Here is a 22,188-nt window from a genome sequence, read left to right on the forward strand (position 1 = left end):
GGTCACAGATATAGGGAGGCGCCTGGCCATGTAGAGCTCTAAAAGTTAAAACCAAAATTTTAAAATTGAACCTGAAGGACACTGGCAGCCAATGAAGCTCCTTTAAAATTGGGGAAATATGAGTCCTTCTGTTAGCTTGTGTCAGAATTCTTGCTGCAGAGTTCTGTACCAGCTGCAGTCGACGCAACTCCTTCTTGTTTAGACATGAAAACAAACTGTTACAATAGTCTAAACGTGTTGACACAAAAGCATGAATAATAAGCTCTAAATCATTTCGAGACACCATTTTCCTGAGCTTAGAGATGTTTCTTAATTGAAAGAAGCAATTCCTCGTCAGCTGTTTACAATGCTGTACCAACGACATGTCTTTGTCAAAAATGACACCCAGGTTTCAAAGACATGATTTAGCAGACTGGCCCAGGTCTCCCAAGTACTGCTGAATACCTGGAATATGGGCATCAGGGGCAATAACCAATGTCTCTGTTTTGTCTGCGTTAAGCTGAAGAAAGTTATTCGTTAGCCATTGTTTAATTTCCGCCAAACAATGGAGGAGGGAATCAAGCCTCTTAATCTCAGATGGCTTAAAGGAGCAGTAAAGCTGGATGTCATCCACAAATAACTGGTAAGAGACATCAGTAAATCTTTGAATGAGCCTAACTAAAGGGATCAAGTACAATAAAAACAAAATGGGGCCCAATACAGAACCCTGATGGACTCCACATAACAGGTCCGCAGACTCTGACCTTATCTGGTTAGCAAAAACGCTAAAGCTGCGCCCAGACAGATATGAAAAAAAAAAACACCGAAGAACTGACTCCGACAGTCCGACATGATCCCTCAGTCTATTCAGCAGGACCTGATGGTCAACAGTATCTAAAGGCAGAGGACAAATCCAAAAGAACCAACACGGTGGATTTCCCAGCATCAGCAGACATCAATGTCGCTGGACACTTTCAAAAGAGCCGTTTCCGAAGAGTGTTGTCTACGAAAACCGGACTGAAACCTGTCATGAATGTTATTCTGATCCAGGAAGAGTGTCAGTTGGTCTGAAACCACCCTCTCGAGGATCTTAGACAGGAATGGGAGCTTAGAAATAGGTCTAAAACTACTTAGCTCCATTTGATTTAAACCTGGTTTTTTCAGTAGAGGCAACACTATGGCATGCTTAAAAGCACTGGGAAACACACCGGTGGACAAAAAAAGATTTACCATTCTAGTAACATATGGACCAATTACCTCAAATACTTTAATAAAGAGCCTGTAGGGAAGGATGTCCAATGAGCAAGAGGAAGGTTTCATCTTGCTCACCGATGCGGAAATATCAGCAAGTGTCACAGCCCTAAATGAAGACCAAATGCTGAGAACAGGCTCAATAACAGTAGAAGTACCACACAGGGAGGGTGGAATTTTATCCTTAACTTGATTTTGTCAGTGAAAAAACTCAAAGCATTGCTGTCAGCTTCAGAAAACACAGGAGTAACTGAAGCAGCAGGACATACAAGAGAGTTGATTGTATCAAACAACACTCTGGGATTCTTCTTATTCACAGACACCAGCTGACGTATGTAGACAGAACGGGCACTCTCTGCCATTTTGTTATATGATAGAACCAGCTCCCTGAGATGAAGCCTGTGAACCTCAAGTTTAGAGGATTTCCACAGGCGTTCAGTCCTACGACACAGTCTCTTAAGACTTAAGAGCTCTTCATTAATCCAAGGGCACTCATTTTTCTGTAAAGACACGTTGTATTTAACAGGAGCCAACTGATCAAGAATAGTATCACAGTGTTGGTTAAAACACTGGATAAAAATGTCCACATCAAGAAAATCAGTGAACAAACAAGGATTAAACATAGAAGAAAATCTTTCTGCAGTTTCAGCAGTGATGATACGCCTCCGAGACTTAACTTCTAAGGGCTTCTGATCAGAGCTGGAATGCAGGTCAAACGAAACAAGACTATGGTCGCTCAAGTGGACATCTTTTATAGACATATTTAAAATGTCTAGGCCAAGTGTAAAAACTAAATCTAAAATGTGACCCTTTTGGTGAGTGGGCTCAGAAACATGTTGCACAAAATTAAAAGCTTCAGTCAACGATAAAAGCTCCATAGCAGAGCAAGATAACGTGTCATCAACATGAAGGTTAAAATCTCCAAGAATTAAAACAGATTCCAACGTTATAATAGAGGATAAAAAGTCACTAAAATCCTTAAGAAAGGCAGTAGCAGGGCCTGGGGGGGGGGGGGGGGGGGGGCGATAAACCAACACACAGAAAAATGGGTTTGAGAAACCCACCTTGACCAACTGTGATTCAAAGGAGGGAAAATCCTGTGACTGTACCCCTTTACAAACATAATCCTCTTTATAAACGATGGCAAGGCCCCCACCACGGCGACAGGGGCAGGGCTTCCCAAGGACACAGAACCCAGCAGGGCAGAGCTCATTTAAATGAAGAAATTCCTCTTCTCTGCCAAGTCTCCAAAAGGCACATTAAGTCCAACATTTCCGTTGATATAAGATCATTCAGGGAAAATGATTTATTGGCGATTGAATGCACGTTCAATAAACCAAGGCGCAAGGTGGACGATGTCACATAGGCGCTGTCTGAGGCTCGCAATGGGATAGGACGAAGACAGTGGTCACGTGGACTCCAGCTGATCCGTGCAGGCGGAGGCGTAAACACGGAAGTGCACAGTAGCGATGGAACTACGCCACCAGGATACCAGAGCTGAGAAAAGTCTAGAACACCCGTACCTAACCGAACAGGTGTCGATGCAGATGTGCCATCGCACACATCAAAGAGAGGAATGTGGTAGAGGAAGTGAGCCCGTCCTCGGCCACCGGTGCTGGCGCCCAAGCACGCCGCTGCACGCCTTCTCTTCACCTGGACACCAGTCCGCGAGCCTCTTCTCCTCTTATCCAAAAAGCCTTTTTTCCTCAGTCTCCTGCGGATCTTACACGGCGCCCTCAACAGCAGCAGATAATCAGGTGAGTCGGAGCTGATAGTTAGGGGCAGAGGAAACGCCTGGTTGAACCTGTCTCGTGAAGCAAATAGGCTCTCCATTGTCTCCTTGATATGAAACAAAGAGTCCCGATCGTAAGTCCGTAAAGCCAAGACACCTCCATCTGCTAGTCAGGCTGCTAAAATAACAAATGTTGTAAAAGTGGCCATTAGTAACCAACACAACAGGAGCCGAGCGACGGCCACGCCAGTCACAGGCGCCATCTTCCATCTTGATAGTGACCAACCTATCTGACCTCCGGACAATTCCTGGTTGTTTGCTTGATGGACTCTTTGGGATATTGAACTAAATTCTGGGGTTGCTGTGATGACAGATTCCCCAATGCTGCTCGAATTACTTGAATATCTTTTCAAGAATGGATCTTAAAACATCAGTGTCATTTCCATCAAACGACTGGCCACTCGCCTGAGTCTGTTCTGGTGAAGGTTTCTTCCTGTTAAAGGAAGGTTTTCCTGGCCATTGTTAAGTTTTCTCTGATTGAATCAGTCAGTCTTCAGATGTAGTTTTGTATGTAGAGTTGCTCTGAGGTTACTACAGTTATGATTTCTTTTAGATGATCTTTTGCAATTGTGTGTATTTATAAATATGACCTCAGATGACCTGATCTGATCCAGTCCATCCTCAAGTCTTTCCCAGAAGTAAATTCTCATGTTCTGCTGAATCGTTCTGAGGTGATACCTGCTTCGCCGGCAGAGACGACGGCCTCTTCATAGGCGGTTGTGGAGTACTCGTTGTTTCTCATGTTGCTCGCCCATTCCTCCACCTTGCTGCTGATGGGGGTGATGTTCTGGAGAACCTCCACAGACCTGTTCACGGTCTGGTAAGCAATCTCCTGGGTAAAGTCCAGACGCTTAGATGTTCTGTCTGCGTAGATCCAGAAATAAACTCAGTCAAGGTTCTGACACATGATGCCAAAAGATACACAGCAAAGATTCATCAGCGAAACACATTAACCTGTGTTACCATGACAACTGGACAGAATGCACAGTCATCTTTACAGCAACCGCTTTAGTCACACGATTTTAACACTGATTAAGTCCAGCAGGAGTTGGAGCTCTGTGGGCGTGTCCCTGCTCCCAGAACTCTAAAACAACTGATTTGATTGGCGTGAAGACATCAGGTCTCGCTATGTCTCCTTCCTCCTGCAGGACCAGTCAGCTCCGGTTCTGGACCCAGATTGTAGACGTTCTGAAATCGATCTCATCTTTACGGCTGAAGGTTTGGCAAATTTTCATGATTTTACCTTTTATCATTAATTGTGACACAAACTAGATGGCCCCCAGTTGAGTGCGATCTTCTGCCAAAGCACAGCCGGCCTTCCAGTTACATTAAGGTCAACCCCCAAACCATATGGGTGGCAGTGCAGTCCACAGTTTGGGAGCCACAACCTCAAACGCACACAGTCTCCTTTTGCCTTGACCGAGGGAGAACCAACAGGTTCCGGTCCGAGGACCTCAGAGACCTGCTCGTTACATAAGGGTGCAAGAGTTCACCAACATAGAGGCATTTGACCGTGCAGAGCTCTAATGGTCATCACCAATATTTTAAACTGCAGTCTGAACTGAATTGGGAGCCAATACACGGATCAGAATCACAATTAGAAAGGCCAAATAATGAAGATAAACTGATTAAAATGTGGATAACGTCAATACACGGATCAATAAAAATTTTGGTTTTGCTTATGTAATATCCCATATACCTATCTGCCACCTATTGGACATGTCTGGGATTGTAGCAGGAAACAATCCTGTCATCACAGGCAAGATGGAAATTAGGAGCAAGTGAGATTAAAGTTACATGTAGCTTGAACAAAGCGTCTGTCTGGTGGCCACCCAGGCCACTGTTGCTGCGATTCCCAGAACTCAGAAGGTTGAGAAAGAGGCTTCTGAGAATAAAGTTCTTTAAAAGTACTCGAGTGTCTTCTTACTGATCTGAATGCTGTCGATGTCCTGCACGATTTCTGCAAGCATCCTGGCATTTTGGTCCATCGTCTCTTTGGTCTCTTCAATGTACTTCAGTTTATCGGCGACCTCAGCTTCAACATCTGAAACAGTGAGAAGCTTAAATTAAGAGAAACATGTCAGACACATTTACGGAAAAAAAAGCCTCGTACCGATTTGTTCTGATTGCAATGAAACAGATTCCTTCAAGACGCTGTCGCTCTGCGTTACGAGGAGTCCCAGCTGTGTGTTGATCGCAGAAATGGCCTGAAACACAGAACATCCAGGCTACAGTGTTGCCGTGGCGACATGGATCGGAACATGTACCATGTGGGTCTGCGATCCTACGTCTTCGGCTCTTTGGGACTGGTTCAGCGTGGTGAGTGAGGTGATGTTGGCGTCGTCGATATACTTCACAATGTTGTTGTAGACATTGGCGGCGCTTATGGCGCGCTGCACGAAGCCGTTTGCATCACTCTGCCTCAGGTCTCTGCAGGAGACACCATGGAACACATTACGGGCCACGAAATGTCTTCAAAATGCCAAATATTCACTTCCCTGCCCTCCCTGGGCCGCACGCCCACCAAACGCTGAATGTGGTTGAAGATCAACCCTGTCATTGTCTTTAACGTGTTAGGAGATTGGGGGTAATGCCAAACATCAAAAATGAGATTTTCTCCAAACTTGGCACACAGAGTCGAGTCAGGTCTGGGAGCGTGCACCAGTGCCATGCTTTGTCCAAACCACAACACTCCAGAACCACCTTAGGTGCTGAAATGCAACCACCCAGACAGAAAACCGGTCCATCCGCACCTCTCAAGACCATCTGTCTGCTAAAGCCGGGTGAAGCGAGGGCGTGTCCTTGGTCTTCTCCATCACTGGGGTCATCAACACTCCGACCACACACAGAGAATTGTGCTTTCTGATCAAAATGTCAGAGGAGGGTTCAGAAAGTTACCAGACAACATCAAATTTACCAAAAGTCAGTTTACTTCACGACTCTGTCTCTCTGTTTATTGGTCTACTCCTCACAGGGCTCAGGCCAGATTCTACCAAGTTACTATGAGGATGAAGGTCAAAGTCAACCTTGGCCTTCAAGGGTTCATTTCACAAGGTCACTGGGGTCAACGTCTTGGAATTTTTTTTTCTCAACCTGATGTGGACCAACTTAGCACACATACATGGGGGATTTCTGGAGTGTCCCTGGCAAGGTCAGCCAAAGGTCAACCATTTGAGTCAGTGTCCTTATCCCTGTGGTCAAGGTCATTAGGGTTAAACATCAGCTTTCCACCATCTGATGAACTGTGTTCTGTTCCATAAAATTATATCTCAGACAAGGTGTTGAATTAGAACAGCAAAATGTACTGTATTGGTATTGATAAGGAGTATCGATACCGATCAAATCCTAATGATGCTCATGCCTTAAACCTCTGCGCCACACTGTGAGCCTAAAGCGCCAATGCTGTGCACGGTGACACAGCGCGAGTGTTGGGTCAGCCTGAATGACGACGTGGTGTGATTCTGATGTTTGTACTGAATGTCTCACTCCTCCAGCTCGTTGGCCTCTCTCTCCAGCTCTTCGGCATGCTCGATCGCCCTCTGCACCAGGTCTCTATCTGCCATGGCGAGGCGGTCTGTCTTCTCCGTCAGCTTGTCACTAGCGCCATCGATTGCTGCGTGATACATGGTCACGTTCTGCGCGCACAGACAGACATTTGATTGTTTACAATTCAGACACTTTAATGTTTAAAAACAAACAAACAAAGAAACCAACAAAAAAAAAAAAAAAAAACACCTATAAACCTTTTGACTGTTAGACCACACGTACACAGACACACACTTCTCCTGGTTCCTGGGTTTGACTTCAACTCCCCACAACAGGATAACGCAATAAACAACCATTTGGCTAAAGCTGAAGAACCGTGTGAGATCATCGCTTATTTAATCTGAAGCAATCCACAAATGGCTTCCTAATCAAATTGGCTTCCTTTAGAACTTGTCGCAGGCCATTACGAGTCTTTCCCTCAAATTGATTCACTCTAAACCCCGAGACACGCTGATCTGGATCTCTGTCTATTAGATTAAGGTGGAGACGTCCTGGTTCTGGATCTCTGAGCAGAAAAAGTTTCAGTTGTTAAATTTTCTGCTTTTTATGAGCAAGCAGGAGAAACATCTGGGATCATTCCAACATCACCCCAACAACACGAAGCTTGACATTATGAAGCACATAATCCAACCCAACTACTCACTTGTGGTGTCATGTTGTTTCATAATTTAGACATCAAAAACACCTACGGACATAACTGTGACAAGATCTAAGGAACTTCAACATGTTCACCACAGCAGCAGCATAAAACATTACAATCTACAGAATAAGGACTCATTTATTTATCAGTACATTTTACCCAGAATGCATTTCATTGGTCCAACTTAAAGTGGTGTCCAGTGATTGCTCACGTTTCGGCGCGTGTGCATTGATATGTTAATCATATGCTAATCAGCTGAATGACATAGTGGGTACTGACTTTCTGATTGGCTGAGAATTTACATACTACCAGAAATATCTTACAAATAACATTCTCACACCCGGGAACGTTCAGGGCGACTCAGGTCGTGGACGTGATGTCAGCGCCCACCTGCACCATAGCGTCCACCTCGGACAGCGTGATGTTTGTTTCAGAGATGAGGTCGGCGGCTGAGTCCAGTGTGTCGTTGACAGCAGCGTGGTCGTCCACCAGCTTCTGTTGCTTCACCTTGTGGATGGACAGGGGAAGACACGTAAGCAAAATCAGCCACAGTGAAGGTTTTTAGGGGCAGTGGTACATGTGGTGATTAACTGGTGTTTTATGAGAAATAGTGACCTGAAGAAGAAAAAAATTAGAAAGAAGAAGAGCAGGTTTCTGTCCTCAGCCTGCTACATCCAGAAAGTATTCACAGCAGTTCACTTGTTCCACATTTTGTTACATTACAGTCTTATTCCAAATGGATGAAATTCATTCAAATTTTCTCTTTTGTACATGTGAAAAGAAATCACGTGTACATAAATATTCACAGCCTTTGTCATGAAGCTCAAAACTGAGCTCAGGTGCCTCCTGTTCCCACTGATCATCCTTGAGCTGTTTCTACAGCTTAACTGGCGTCCACCTGGGGTAAATTCAGTTGAATGGACATGATTTGGAAAGACACACCTGTCTACATATAAGGTCTCACAGTTGACAGTCAGAGCACAAACCAAGCATGAAGTCAGAGGAATTGTCTGTAGACCTCTGAGACAGGATTGTCTGGAGGCACAAATCTGGTGAAGGGTACAGAAACATTTCTGCTGCTTTGAAGGTCCCAATGAGCACAGTGGCCTCCATTACCTGTAAATGGAAGAACTTCAGATCCACCAGGACTGTTCTTAGAGCTGGACGCCCGTCTAAACTGAGCGATCGGGGAAGAAGGACCTTAGTCAAGGAGGTGACCAAGAACCCGATGGTCACTCTGTCAGAGCTCCAGCATTCCTCTTTGGAGAAAGGAGAACCTCCCAGAAGGACAACCATCTCTACAGCAATCCACCAATCAGGCCTGTATGGTAGAGTGGCCAGACAGAAGCCACTCCTTAGTAAAAAGCACATGGCAGCCCACCTGGAGTTTGACAAAAGGCACCTGAAGGACTCTTAGACCAGGAGAAACAAAATTCTCTGGTCTGATAAGACAAAGATTGAACTCTTTGGTGTTGTGTTTGGAGGAAACCAGGCACCATTCCTACAGTGAAGCATGGTGGTGGCAGCATCATGCTGTGGGGATGTTTTTCAACAGCAGGAACTGGGAGACTAGTCAGGATTGAGGGAAAGATGAATGCAGCAATGAACAGAGACATCCTGGATAAAAACCTGCTCCGGTGTGCTCTTGACCTCAGACTGGGGCGACGGTTCGTCTTTCAGCAGGACAGTGACCCTAAACACACAGCCAAGATATCAAAGGAGTGGCTTCAGGACAACTCTCTGAAGGTCCTTGAGTGGCCCAGCCAGAGCCCAGACCTGAATCTGACTGAACATCTCTGGAGAGATCTGAAAATGTCTGTGCACCGACGCTCCCCATCCAACCTGATGGAGCTTGAGAGGTGCTGCAAAGAGGAATGGACCAAACTGCCCAAAGATAGGTGCACCAAGCTTGTGGCATCATATTCAAGAAGACTTGAGGCTGGAAGTGCTGCCAAAGGTGCATCAACAAAGTATTGAACAAAAGTTGTGGATACTTATGAACATGTGATTTCTTAGTTTTTATTTTAATGCCTTTTTTCATGTTGTTATTATGGGGTGTTGTGAGTACAAGTGTGAGGGAAAAAATGAATTTACTCCCCTTTTGGAATAAGGCTGTAACATAAAATGAGGAAAAAGTGAAGCGCTGTGAATACTTTTCGGATGCTCTGCATAACACAGGCTCCTGTTTATAAGCATCCACACTGTGGGTGTAACGATGAGGCTATTTTGCACGCTGTGGTGCAGCTGGTGTCAACCGGTCTGTGCTGCTCTGGATTAGGAGAGGCCCCGTGTTTGGTTAACGCACCGGTCAACACGCAGATTCATCAGATAACACACGTTGCTATTTATTGTCATTCCGAAACAAAACCGCAGTCTGACCTCAGCTGTAAAAGCAAAGGAACGGAGAGGAGCGGCCAAAAAAAACATTAACCTCCTGCATCCAAATTCCAATCAGCATTTTACACAAATAATCACCGGATGCGATGTTAGATGTAACAAAAATAACAAATCCAGCATTTCTGCAGGTTGACGTTTACGGCAAATAACAATCACGTGACTTTACAGCCAAACTACTTCTAAGACAGTTTCAGAGGTCTGAGTACTCTGTGGGTGTGCAGGTCAGATCTGGGAGTGTGCACCGGTGTCCACAACCACGAGTCTGTCCAGCACACCTTTGACAGTGTGCTACAAACACACACAGTCATTCATAACCATCATGATGATTCAGTGCAGTTTAATAGTCAGTGGTTCTTCAGGAGTTTTTTTCATTGGTGGGGTGTGATTTTATGACAATCTGTAGTAAATGTGCAAATATACATTTTAAGGTAAATTTAAAGTATCATATCTACTACATACGTATGTTATTATTTCACAAGTATAATACACAACAAATAGAAACAGCAAGTGTTTTCGCTAATTTGTTAAGTTTCACAATCCCTATTTCTCAACAAAATGCAAAAAGCATAGCTTGTTATTGAAAACATCACTTCAGGGGGTGTTTTAAATTTTAAAGTCCTTCTGTGTAATTTGACAATGATGGAGAAGAGGATTTGATTGATGGGTCGGTGATTCTATCAGCTTTTGTTTAATCATGGCAACAGGCATAAAATGTGTAAAATTATGGTTGCCACAATGTGCACCCAGCTGAACAAGACAAAAATAAATAAAGAAATAAAATTTAAAAAAAGGAGGAACTGATGATACAAAGTTTTTTTTTAAATCATGTCCATTTTGCTCCAAAATAGGGACAACAACGGCAACAAATACCATAATATTTTTTTTATTTGCTTCCTGATTCCAAATCTATTTGCAGTTAGATCTGACATGTTTAGAAACATCACAAACATTTGTTCAAGGAGCTGGCTTGTTGTATTCTTTAAATGTTTATTTTGAAGAAAGGTCTGATTTGAAATAAAATCCTCTCTTGCCAAAATATTTAAGTGATTTTACCATCACTGTTGAACCAGAGAATGTCTGAAGTTGGCGCTCACTCAGTTTCCTAAAAATTTAAAAGGCTTTCTCTCGGTTAATACAAATTCATGTTTCTTTTTTTTTTCAAACAATATATTCAAGCGTAATAGGCCATTCTGGGGAAATCAGTTGGAAATTGCTTGTTATGTGTCGACGCGGGTTGAGGAGCGGACCTGCGTCAGACGGAACCCAGCGCTACAAATAACCAGAAAAGCGGTTCCAAAAACAATATATTTATTTCACCCGCTGGTGCATAAAAAGTGTAAAAACAGAAATAGCGTCCTTCTGGTGGAGTGAAGGCTGGCACGCTCTCCAGCGCCCAAAAGGATCGAAGCCCGGCGCTCCTGGACTCACCACTACCGCCAAACACCCCCCAGGTGGACACGACAAACCGACTCTCTGCGAAGGATAGAAGGGGTGAGGTAAGTCAGCAGTTACAACTAATATCCTTCAAAAGACACATACTATCAGCAACACATTCAGGTCTGTATTTTAAGCTTTATGCAAATGAGCAGCTTCTCACAACAGGTGGAGGATCACTTGTCCGCACGCCACAGCAGTGAGAAGCGAGCTGCACAATCCTCATCACAATTCAAATATACTGCGTAACAAAATACCAAGTTACTATCAACAATTAGTCAAATACTTAATCACCTTTGATGTGTGCTGACAGCATGTGTCCCTCACCCTTCCTCCTTCACGGGCTCGATGTGTCAAACCCAGGCGCGGTCCTCAGCATCTCACAAACGAACATCACAAGGTCGAGTTCCCGGCAGTTCTGCTTGAATCACACATGACTTAAAAGCAGAACGCCATCCAATTATCTGCTTCAGCTGAAAGTCTTTAAGGTTGCATGTGAGCACCAGTCACAGGTGCTGCACATGATGTTGATGAGGGTGAAGGATTCTTCAGCCAGCACCTTCTCCACAGACAAATCAGTTCTCATGCCACCTGGAGAGCAAAGAAAAGAAAAGAACACCAAAATATCCAGCCACACCCCCCAACACACAACATTGCTGTAAAAAAAAAAAAAAAAAAAATCCTGAGGTTGTAAAAGGTTAAACAGTCATAATAATCACCCGTCTGACATGACACAAATGGAAAATTTCGGAAAGCTTACAGGATGAATAATTAAGAACCAATGTAGCTAACAACAGTTGAGTCAGGATAAAGGCTGTTATCCTATAGATGGCGCTATTCTCCTTCATTCTTTTAAAATTTGGACTGTCCTGCTTTTTAAGCTTGCCAGGTCCTGATTCCTGGAAGGAGGCACTTTCCACATAAACAATCCATTTTTAATCCTACCAGCATACAACAAACAGAATAAGTAAAAGAAAAACAACAAACAACATGTATGATTATGTGCGTGTTGTGAACTGACACGGTGGGTCCCATTGAAAATCTCAGTTTTCTGGTGCAGTTATGGTACTGAAATTCTTGTGAGGGCTGCAACTACATCAAGCCCCCCCACCAGAGCCGCCCGTGTTCATGACTTCAATGATGACGCCACGGATGTTACAAATCAGAGGCTTGTGTAAATAACTGTTCAGATGTTCTGTTGGAGGGCATGAACTCCTCTTCTGTTCTCTTCATGAAGAAAACATCGGCACATAAAAGTATGCGTCTACACCCATATATGGTTAAATGTGGGAGTGGCAAGCGGGCTCATATTTGTCCAACGTGTTTCACATTGACTGAGATCAAAAAACAAAGCAATGTGCCCACATGCTTTCTACATCTGGAAAAATGTTTATGCATATTTTAGGTTTGTGGGTGTGGACAGACTTTTAGTGTGAAATCTTAGTTTCATGCATGTTGTCTGAGGTGGACAGAAACACGTCTTCATCTGTGCAGTGGTGCTTTGTGATGCTGCACATACGTCAAACTAATTCTGTGAAGCGCAAACAGTCTGCAGGTTTTCCTTCCAACCACAGACTCCACCAGGTGAGGTCAAACAGAGGGGCGGAGTTAATCTGTGACATCATTACCAACGGCCCATCAAATAGCCGAATCCCAAACCTTTAATATTAACAGTGAAATGGTCAACACATACTGACTGCAGAAGCTGGAGCCCAACCAATATGGATTTTGTTGGTTCCATATGATAACGATACAGATTTAAGATACCAATATATCTGCCAAAAATGTCAGGGATTAAATTTCATTATCAACCTCTTATGACAAAGAAATGTAACTGAGGTTTGATGTTTTACAGTTTAAACATGAACTTCATTATAAATAACTACAAATATAACCAACAATCATCCAACGTACGTCACGCTGCTTTCACTCAGAATGACACGTCACTATGTTGCATCATTCACTATTTGCATTAAATAGATTTCTCATCTATTTTGGCCCCGTCTAGCTGGCAGCATAGCAACCACTTGTCTCTTGTTGCTGTAAATCACCCACTCTGATTGAAATTGAATGGCAGCTGGTCAATTTGCCTCTGTTTCTTCTCTCTTGGGTAATGGGGTCCCAGCCATGCTAGACAGCACTACAAACAATGCTGTCTGATTGCCCTCTGCTGGACAAATTAACCAATGACACTATTTCCAACAGCCAAAGGAATTTTCTGCATTATTTACTTGGGAAAAAAGTTACTGATACTCATGTTTGTGGAAGGCTCATGCCGGGTGATATTATCGACCAACCAATGTATCGGTCGAACTCGAACAGAAACTATGATGAAACATTGGCTTCATCAGTTATTCACATTTATGAAATATTTGAAACATGAAATTACCAAATGTTTAACAAAACAAGGGCTCAAAACACCAAATGAAACAACAGTTTCAGGAAATGACCCACTATTTTCAATGACCCAAATGCTTCAGAAATTGTCACTTTTCAAAATGCTTAAAAACACTAAATTAACCAATTACTTCATAAAATGAATAAGTGATTCCAAAGGCTCAAACCACTAAATGAAACAATGAATTCAGGAAATGATTCACTATTACCAACTGAGCCAACTGCTTCAGAGCCATATTTCAAAACACCTGAAACACTAAACTGATTGCTTCAAAAAATGATTCATCCTCCAAATGCTACAATACGCTTGTATGGGTGAAATTTTGGTTTAAACTGAGCCTGAAATGTTCTACACTCTGTTTGGAGAAACTATGCTTTCAGAAAGTGTGAACCAAATGATTCAATTGCTTGAGAAAGGTATCACTTTTTTAAATGGATGACACAGTAAATCATTTACCTGCTTTAGAAAATGCTTCATGCACTTTCAAAGTGCATGAAACACTAAATGAATCAATCGTTTCAGAAAATTAATAACTGTTTCCAAAGGCTTAAAATACCAAATGACAAAAATGGGTCCAGGAAATGCTTCAGAAAGTTAGTGATTTTTTAAAACACTTTAAACTCGAAGTGACCCAATCGCTTCAGAAAATGATTTTTTGTTTCCAAGACCTAGAAACACAATGAAGCAACTGCTTCAGATAGTATGGGGTTTCCGTTACAGATGTGTGCAAAAGTTGATATTTTCCGAATGTCGGTGAAACACAACAGCAAAATGACAGTGTTTCCACTGAGTGATTTTATGTGAATCCTGGGTTTGTTTTTCCTCATGATAACTCTCATTCCAATCATCAAGGCAAAAGATACGCAGGTTGTGGGAAATATATGGGATTTCCATTGTTTTTTCTAATGCAAATATTGTCATAGCATTCGCCTCTTATAAGCTTTAAGAAGCTCTTGGTTCCTGCCTCCATCTACATGTACACGTCCTGTATTTATACATGACCTATAATTTTGGAAAAAATGTTTTCCTTGCAGTTTTGTGAAATATGGTTTTTGGAATCGACAGAAAAACCACCTTATGTGAGCGTGGATACTTTTTGGTGATACTTGAGTGTTTTGTTTTCGTGAAATACACGTGTTTCCATTAAGTGTGTTTTCAGTTAGCTGTTTGAAATTAAGTGGTTTGGAGTGTCATGGAAACCCCCCTCGTGTTTCACTGTTCTCAAGTGCTGGAAACACAAAATGAATAAACTGCTTCAGAAAATGCTTCAAATTTTTAAAATGCTCCAAATGCTGAGATGCTCCCCCTCCCCCAGCATCTGAATTCTGACTACGCCCCTGGACAGAAGTCTGATTTTTCCCTCTGGAAATGGAATGCAGCACAAATCGTGCAGAATGCCGGCCGTCAGAGGATTCTTAAACTGAAGCGTTAATTCTTGGACTGGTGTGCGAATTATGAAATGTTCTCAAGTATGTTAGTAATTCTTTGGCTGTGGGAAAACTCAACCATGTCTGAATGTCCTTACGGGAACAATATCTGCGCTGCAGCTTCTCCCCCTGCGTGGGCATCATCCGGCGCGCCTCGAGCCCACACACATGGTTTGTGTTTCTGCCATTTTGCACTTAAACACCAGGACTAGAGAAGCAGAGAAGCCGAGCAACACTAATAATTCCACACAGAGATGAGAGTGGAGAGTGGGAGAAAAGGCCCCAGAGGGTGATGGGAAATCACCTCATTCCTCTGGAATTTGAGGACGTTGGCCATGTTCCTGTCCTCTGCCTGCTGGATGGTGCTGGCTGCCGTCTGGAGAAGCTCCTGGGCCTCTGACAGTTTGGCATTGAAACGTGACAGGACCTCCCTGATAGATGAGAGACGGCCGTCTGTGCTCATCAGCTTCTTCTCCATCTGACGAACATGCCGCAGCACTGAAAGGACACCAGCCTTTATGACATCATCAGGAAAGTCGCTTTTCCAGTTAGTGAAAAGCATAAGTGGAATTGTGATTGGACCTCAAGACGATGCAGGAATGTGAAAAAATAAATAAATAAATAAATAAATAAATAAATAAATAAATACAAATCTGAAATTAAATGAAAACCTTTGAAATACTGTCAGGTCCAAATGTATTTGGACAGTGAACTTTTGTAATTTTGCTTTTACACTCCACCACAATGGAGATGAAATTAAACATTCAAGGTTTTTTTTTTTAAATTTTGCATTAACCATTAAGAAATTACAGCCAACACTCCTGTTTTCAGAGGCAACAAAATGACTGGGAAAAACCAACATAATTATAGATACACTCAACAAAAATATAAACGCAACACTTTTGGTTTTGCTCCCATTTTGTATGAGATGAACTCAAAGATCTAAAACTTTTTCCACATACACAATATCACCATTTCCCTCAATATTGTTCACAAACCAGTCTAAATCGTGATAGTGAGCACTTCTCCTTTGCTGAGATAATCCATCCCACCTCACAGGTGTGCCATATCAAGATGCTGATTAGACACCATGATTAGTGCACAGGCGTGCCTTAGACTGCCCACAATAAAAGGCCACTCTGAAAGGTGCAGTTTTATCACACAGCACAATGCCACAGATGTCGCAAGATTTGAGGGAGCGTGCAATTGGCATGCTGACAGCAGGAATGTCAACCAGAGCTGTTGCTCGTGTATTGAATGTTCATTTCTCTACCATAAGCCGTCTCCAAAGGCGTTTCAGAGAATTTGGCAGTACATCCAACCAGCCTCACAACCGCAAACCACGTGTAACCACACCAGCCCAGGACCTCCACATCCAGCATGTTCACCTTCAAGATCGTCTGAGACCAGCCACTCGGACAGCTGCTGAAACAATCGGTTTGCATAACCAAAGAATTTCTGCACAAACTGTCAGAAACCGTCTCAGGGAAGCTCATCTGCATGCTCGTCGTCCTCATCGGGGTCTCGACCTGACTCCAGTTCGTTCGTCGTTGTAACCGACTTGAGTGGGCAAATGCTCACATTCGCTGGTGTTTGGCATGTTGGAGAGGTGTTCTCTTCACGGATGATGCGAAGGAGATGTGTTGCACTGCATGAGGCAAATGGTGGTCACACCAGATACTGACTGGTATCCCCCCCCAATAAAACAAAACTGCACCTTTCAGAGTGGCCTTTTATTGTGGGCAGTCTAAGGCACACCTGTGCACTAATCATGGTGTCTAATCAGCATCTTGATATGGCACACCTGTGAGGTGGGATGGATTATCTCAGCAAAGGAGAAGTGCTCACTATCACAGATTTAGACTGGTTTGTGAACAATATTTGAGGGAAATGGTGATATTGTGTATGTGGAAAAAGTTTTAGATCTTTGAGTTCATCTCATACAAAATGGGAGCAAAACCAAAAGTGTTGCGTTTATATTTTTGTTGAGTATATAAGGACTGAAGTCTAGAACCCATGGACGTCACCAAATACTTTCTTTTCTTGAGATGTTTTTTCAAACTTTTACGCTTACGCCAACATTGCTATATGGATGAGACCTGGACCACACTACTGCCACCACCTGAAGGTCCTCGAGCTAATCCACCAGTGCTGCCTGAGGAGAATCCTCCACATCCGGTGGGAAGATGACTGTTGTACCAACATCAGTGTCCTGGCTGAAGCCAAGCTACAGAGAGTGTGTCATCATCAAGAACCAGAGAGTGTGCCATCTTTAAGGACCAGCCATGGATGGCAGTTGACTTTCCAAGCTGATCTTCTATCCCCAGCTGAATGAAGGAAAACAGTCCAGAGGAGGGCTACAAGAACCTCCTCAAGCACAACCTTAAGAGCTGCTCCATTAATTGGAAGACCTGGAAAGGACGAGCAACGGACCGAGGCAACTGGACAGCAATGGAAGTGGATAAACAGCACAGACGAAAAGGAGGACAGACAAGCAAGATCCTGGCCGGCAGAAGCTTCACGCAGCAACTGCGTGCTGTCAGAAACAGGGCAAAACAAGACAGGACCCATTCAGTTATCTCCGCACCTACCATCCCGTCCAGGACTCAATCAGGAGATGATCGTCCTCACCACTGAGCGATTGCCACAATGATTTAGCCATTGAGGAATACTCCACGTCTTTGCCTCGAGAAGGTCTTGGTTTGCTTTGGTGTGATATTTTTGGTTTGTTTTTGCACTAAGAAGCATTTGTCTCTTAAAATCTCAACGCTGAGCTTTAAATCCTTTTCACGGGTTTCTTGTTAGGGAGGAGCATCAGAAGTAGGCTTCGCTGAGAGAACGCTCGGTCCAGGTTACTACAGATTCTACCTCATACTTCCGCTTATTCTTACACACGGGTACTCGCGATCTGTACCAATTAAATCGGATTAATCATGTCATGCGAATCGCAACTTATCCCATCACCACAAATTATTTAAACATGTTTAAAACTTTCCTGGTTTCCCACAATCTTCTACAACCATCAGTTGCACCCAGCGACACCCATTTTCAGGCCCAGATTGGGTACGCAACCTTTTTTTGCACTAAAAAAAAAAACCTACACAATCATCAGTGTACTACTGCTCAAATACTGCAGACGTCCAGGAGGTCCAGCAGGCAGCTCAGGTCTCAGTTTTGCCGCCTTTCCTCATGTAATTAATTTATCTTCATGTTAACACATGTTCGGGTTGTACTGAATCATTTTTTTCTTGTTAAATGCCGTTTATGATGAGTGGAAAAATGCCAAGATGCTAAAACAGATCATTTCTGTAAACTTACAGAAACAATAAAACAAAGGTTTGTAAATGTCTTATTAATAAAATTTATCTTAAATAATTTTGGTAGCATAAAAAAAAAAAAAAGCTACCACTCAGGAACCAGTATCAAAGTCAAGGTATCAGCGATGTTATCGGTATAGAAAATGTTTGAAGGCTTTACACTTCTTAAACAGATTTAACTGAACTGAGAGAAATATTCTGAAATTTACTCAGCAAACAGTGTTTTTGTTGAAGGTTGTGGTCAGTAATTTGTGATCTGTGTCTGTAGCTGCTCACAGTCATGAGCTTCAGTCGACTCGTCGGTGGCGATGGGTTCTCGTGGTGACAGGTCCAGTTTCCTCATCCAGGCCACCATACTCTGGGCCGCCTCCGTGCTCTTTTTGACCACCTCAGGGTCCACATTCGGCTGAACACTGTACAGCTCCCAGTCTTGGATCATCTCTGCACAAACATGAGTGACACGATGCTGCGAGTCAGACAAACCTCCTAAGACACATGATTTTATGGGTCTCCAGTAATCGACCCCAAATGCTGTTGGGTTAAATCTCTCCAGCTTCACATGCAGTGGGAATGACCCGACTGTGACCCGGGCAGTCAGCAGTTTGAGTCCTGATACCTTCAATCTGCAGGTTGAGATCAGTGAGGTTTGTGCTGAGCTGTTGGGCCAAGCTGAAGGTCTGAAGCGTGTCTTCATCCAGCCTGTCACCCAAAGTCTTCACCAAGCTCTCCTGTCAGATCCACCACACACAGTAATCAATAACACCGTTCAGTGGGCCACGTCACTACAGCCTGTTACAGGGTAATTCTACAGAAATGGAATTACATACGTAGATCTTCAACCGCTCATCTAGGATTGGGTCGCGGGGTAACGGAATTACAATGACAGAAAAATCTGAACATTTCTTCTTACTGATAATGAGTGCAGACACCATCCTGCAGGGACACAGGGTTCAAACCTACCCTCAGTACCCATCATGTCCCACAGGGTGGCCAGAGGGTATTTAGATCTCAATGCTTCCCTCCAAGCTATAAGTATACAAGTACAGGACTGATGTTGACTACAGAGAGCACTGGGAAAAGGACATAACTGTTGATATTTACAACTTAGGCCTTTACTGGACCTGCACCCGGACAGCAACCAGGCATATTGAAATCTTAAACCTTATACTGCAAGAACTGTTTGACTGTGTGCTACCAGGAGCTAAAGGCCAAGGTGAAAGCTGACTGTAACGGTGTGATGGTGTCTGACCGATTCCTCCTGCTGATTGATGTCCAACATGACATCGAGTGTGGTCGCTTCCAGCTCCGCCACCTGGACCTTCATCACAGAGGACCTGTTCCTCCAACCTAAAAACTGAGTCTGCCAGCAAACAAAAACAAACAAACTGCAGTTTAATTCAAGAATTACATGACATTCATAAAAAAAAATTGTTCTGGTGCAACAGGAAGTGATGTTCAGTGCATTTCAACACTGATGTTTATTAATGATATCTGCAGAAGTACAGACTGCAGTGTTAAATTAACACTACACAGGTGCATATGGCCTGATTCAGAAGTGTTAAATCAACTCTGAGATAGTGTTAAATTAAGTTGACAGAGCTGATTTAATGATACAATAGATCTGATTTAACACCATGTGGGATGGGACCATATGCACTCACTGCAGTGTTAATTTAACACTGTAAAAATGTTTTTTGGAGACCTGATTTTATTTTAACAAATCATCACCTCATTGTGTTTGACTTTTTTTTTTTTATTTTACCTGGTGACCTACAACCATAAATCAGAAAATGTTGGGCCGGTATGAAAAATGCAAATAAAAGGACACTGACACTGACTGAGTCCTTGTATTTGTGTTATAGAACTCGAGTCCGGTTTCGTGTCTCTTACTGTCTCGTCCTGGAACTGAAATCAGTTCTACTCAATCTTGACTCGAGAACACATGAATTAAAACTCAAAATAATAACTCATAATGTAATTCATGCCATGTAGACATGTGCTGTGTTTTAATTGTGTTACACGGTGACTCACACAGAGGAAAAACAAAAGCCACACTAACTGTGCTGACTGACAGCTCTCAGTGCTGTGGAGTGCTCACCTGCAGGCCATGAGCCGTGTAGTTGTAGTATTTGAGACGGTCGTTAGCAGCGGCGCCGGTGGAGATATTTAACACACTGACTCTCAGCTGGTCCAGTGTCTTATTGGACAGACGCATGTCTCCAGTCAGATGCCAAATGCATTCATCACAACCTGAAACCCAGGAAGGATCATGGACGCTAGAACCTCGGGAACAAAGAGCGTACAGTCATCAACCTTCGTGAAGTCCACTTACTCATGTTGCACCGGCTGACGGTTGCGGCCTCTAACAGACAGTCGCCGGTGTGTGTGTCACAGTGTCCACTCTCACAGTCACACTCTGCAGGAGGGGAAACACATCCAGAAGGACCTCATCAGACAGATGCTTGTCCACACTGGTTTAAGTTGTTGTCCAGCTGGCACGGGACAGTTAGCAAACCCCCTGATGTTGGCTGGACGCCAGCACATCTGGGCCTCGCCGCTGTGGGACTGAGGGTTTCAGCAGCTGTGTGAATGTGTGGATTCAGTTCTTAACGTGACATCATGCACACTACTGCTCCAGTGGGCGTGGGAGCCCCGGTGGCACGCTTGTCATCTGGGTAAACATGCATCGTGAGTTCTAAACTGAATGGTGCGGGGGTGTTAGAATGCTCGACATGTCTCCTGGTGGACAGTTTACTTACTCTGACAGCCGGATGGGCTGTAGTCCCAGTGGCCTTGGAGGCAGCGCTCGCAGTAACGACCTCCGGCCCCCGGGCGGCACAGACAGCTTTGGGTGAGTGGGTGACAGGTGGGGCGCACCGAAGCCGGCCCACATTCACAACGCCGGCATCCCTGACAGCTGGAGAAACCAGAGTATCCCTCCTACAGCACAGGCAGGACAAACGCAGTGTGAGACCCCAGCGTGGACCCAGCTGGTCCCCATCCAACAAAACACTCAAATCACCACAGTCCAGATGACGTTTTAATTCAGATCACTATTTATCCCTAAGGGGCGATTTTAAAAAGGCACGGCAGGAGCTTGAAGGGCTTAAAAAAGTAACACAGACACACAGTACACAACCATCAACAATACACAGGCCACATAACCACATCCAACAGCTAAAAAACTTCTAAGTGCTGGATTATAATGTGCTTTTAAATAAAGTGCCTTTAAAATGTGCTTCATGCATCAGTTTCAAGCCATGAGGAGGTTAAGGTTCAGTGTTTAGGAGCTGGACAGGCCTAGGGACGAAGGTTGTCTTCCTCCTCTGGGCCCGACAGCCTGGACTTCGTTGTCAAGGTTGTCGTTATGTCGCTAAAATGTTCGTTTTAACAACATAAAGTCCACATCACACATAAAACACAGTGCCTGGAAATTAAACGACTGTTTAATATTCATAAAAATATAAGTATAATATATGTAAAATGTGTGATCACTTCAACTTTCAAGGATGTGAAAAAATACCGAAGTCCCCTGTTATTTATATATTAATAATAATCTGATTATATTCAATCAGATCATTTTATGATTGACAGATCACAAGTATCTATGTGATGTCATATATCACACAGAACACAAAGAATTTATTTTAAAAAATTGAAAATAAAGCTTGTATTTTGCTTGATCCAAATGTCTGACCCCATTCTGATCACTTATCTTTGATCCTGATCTTTGTACCTTCCCATGGAGGTTATGTTTTCATTGCCATCTGTGTTGCTTTGATACTGGATTCAGGATCAAACGAATCAAGATCAAGAGATGACCTTTGATGCGAATTACTAAATTCATCCATAACCTGGGTTACAGGTTATCTCAGAGGTCAAAGATCAAAGGCAGGATCTGGATCAAAGTTGTCATAACTCTTCCTTGACCTGAAGCTGATCTTCCCAACATATTTCATGTCCTTGTAAGATATCCTGTAATAAACCAACTAACCAACCAACCACCT

At 43.4% G+C, this 22,188-nt stretch overlaps 1 protein-coding gene across 1 annotated transcript in view; it reads right to left on the minus strand.

Annotated features, from left to right (window-relative positions):
- The window catches only part of lama4 (laminin, alpha 4), a 50,478-nt gene that overhangs the window by 19,906 nt on the left and 8,384 nt on the right, over window positions 1-22,188 (minus strand). Inside the window, exons 7-19 of the mRNA XM_034161664.1 lie at window positions 20,941-21,121; window positions 20,514-20,597; window positions 20,280-20,431; window positions 19,431-19,541; window positions 18,798-18,909; window positions 18,458-18,622; window positions 15,169-15,362; window positions 7,599-7,715; window positions 6,509-6,657; window positions 5,311-5,452; window positions 5,136-5,229; window positions 4,950-5,066; window positions 3,701-3,886 (exon numbers count right to left, since the gene is read on the minus strand). Coding sequence (XP_034017555.1) covers window positions 3,701-3,886; window positions 4,950-5,066; window positions 5,136-5,229; window positions 5,311-5,452; window positions 6,509-6,657; window positions 7,599-7,715; window positions 15,169-15,362; window positions 18,458-18,622; window positions 18,798-18,909; window positions 19,431-19,541; window positions 20,280-20,431; window positions 20,514-20,597; window positions 20,941-21,121 — 1,804 coding nt within the window. The remainder of the gene's footprint in view (window positions 1-3,700; window positions 3,887-4,949; window positions 5,067-5,135; window positions 5,230-5,310; window positions 5,453-6,508; window positions 6,658-7,598; window positions 7,716-15,168; window positions 15,363-18,457; window positions 18,623-18,797; window positions 18,910-19,430; window positions 19,542-20,279; window positions 20,432-20,513; window positions 20,598-20,940; window positions 21,122-22,188) is intronic.

The sequence above is a fragment of the Thalassophryne amazonica genome, chromosome 21, assembly GCF_902500255.1.
Source record: "Thalassophryne amazonica chromosome 21, fThaAma1.1, whole genome shotgun sequence".
NCBI lineage: Eukaryota > Metazoa > Chordata > Actinopteri > Batrachoidiformes > Batrachoididae > Thalassophryne > Thalassophryne amazonica.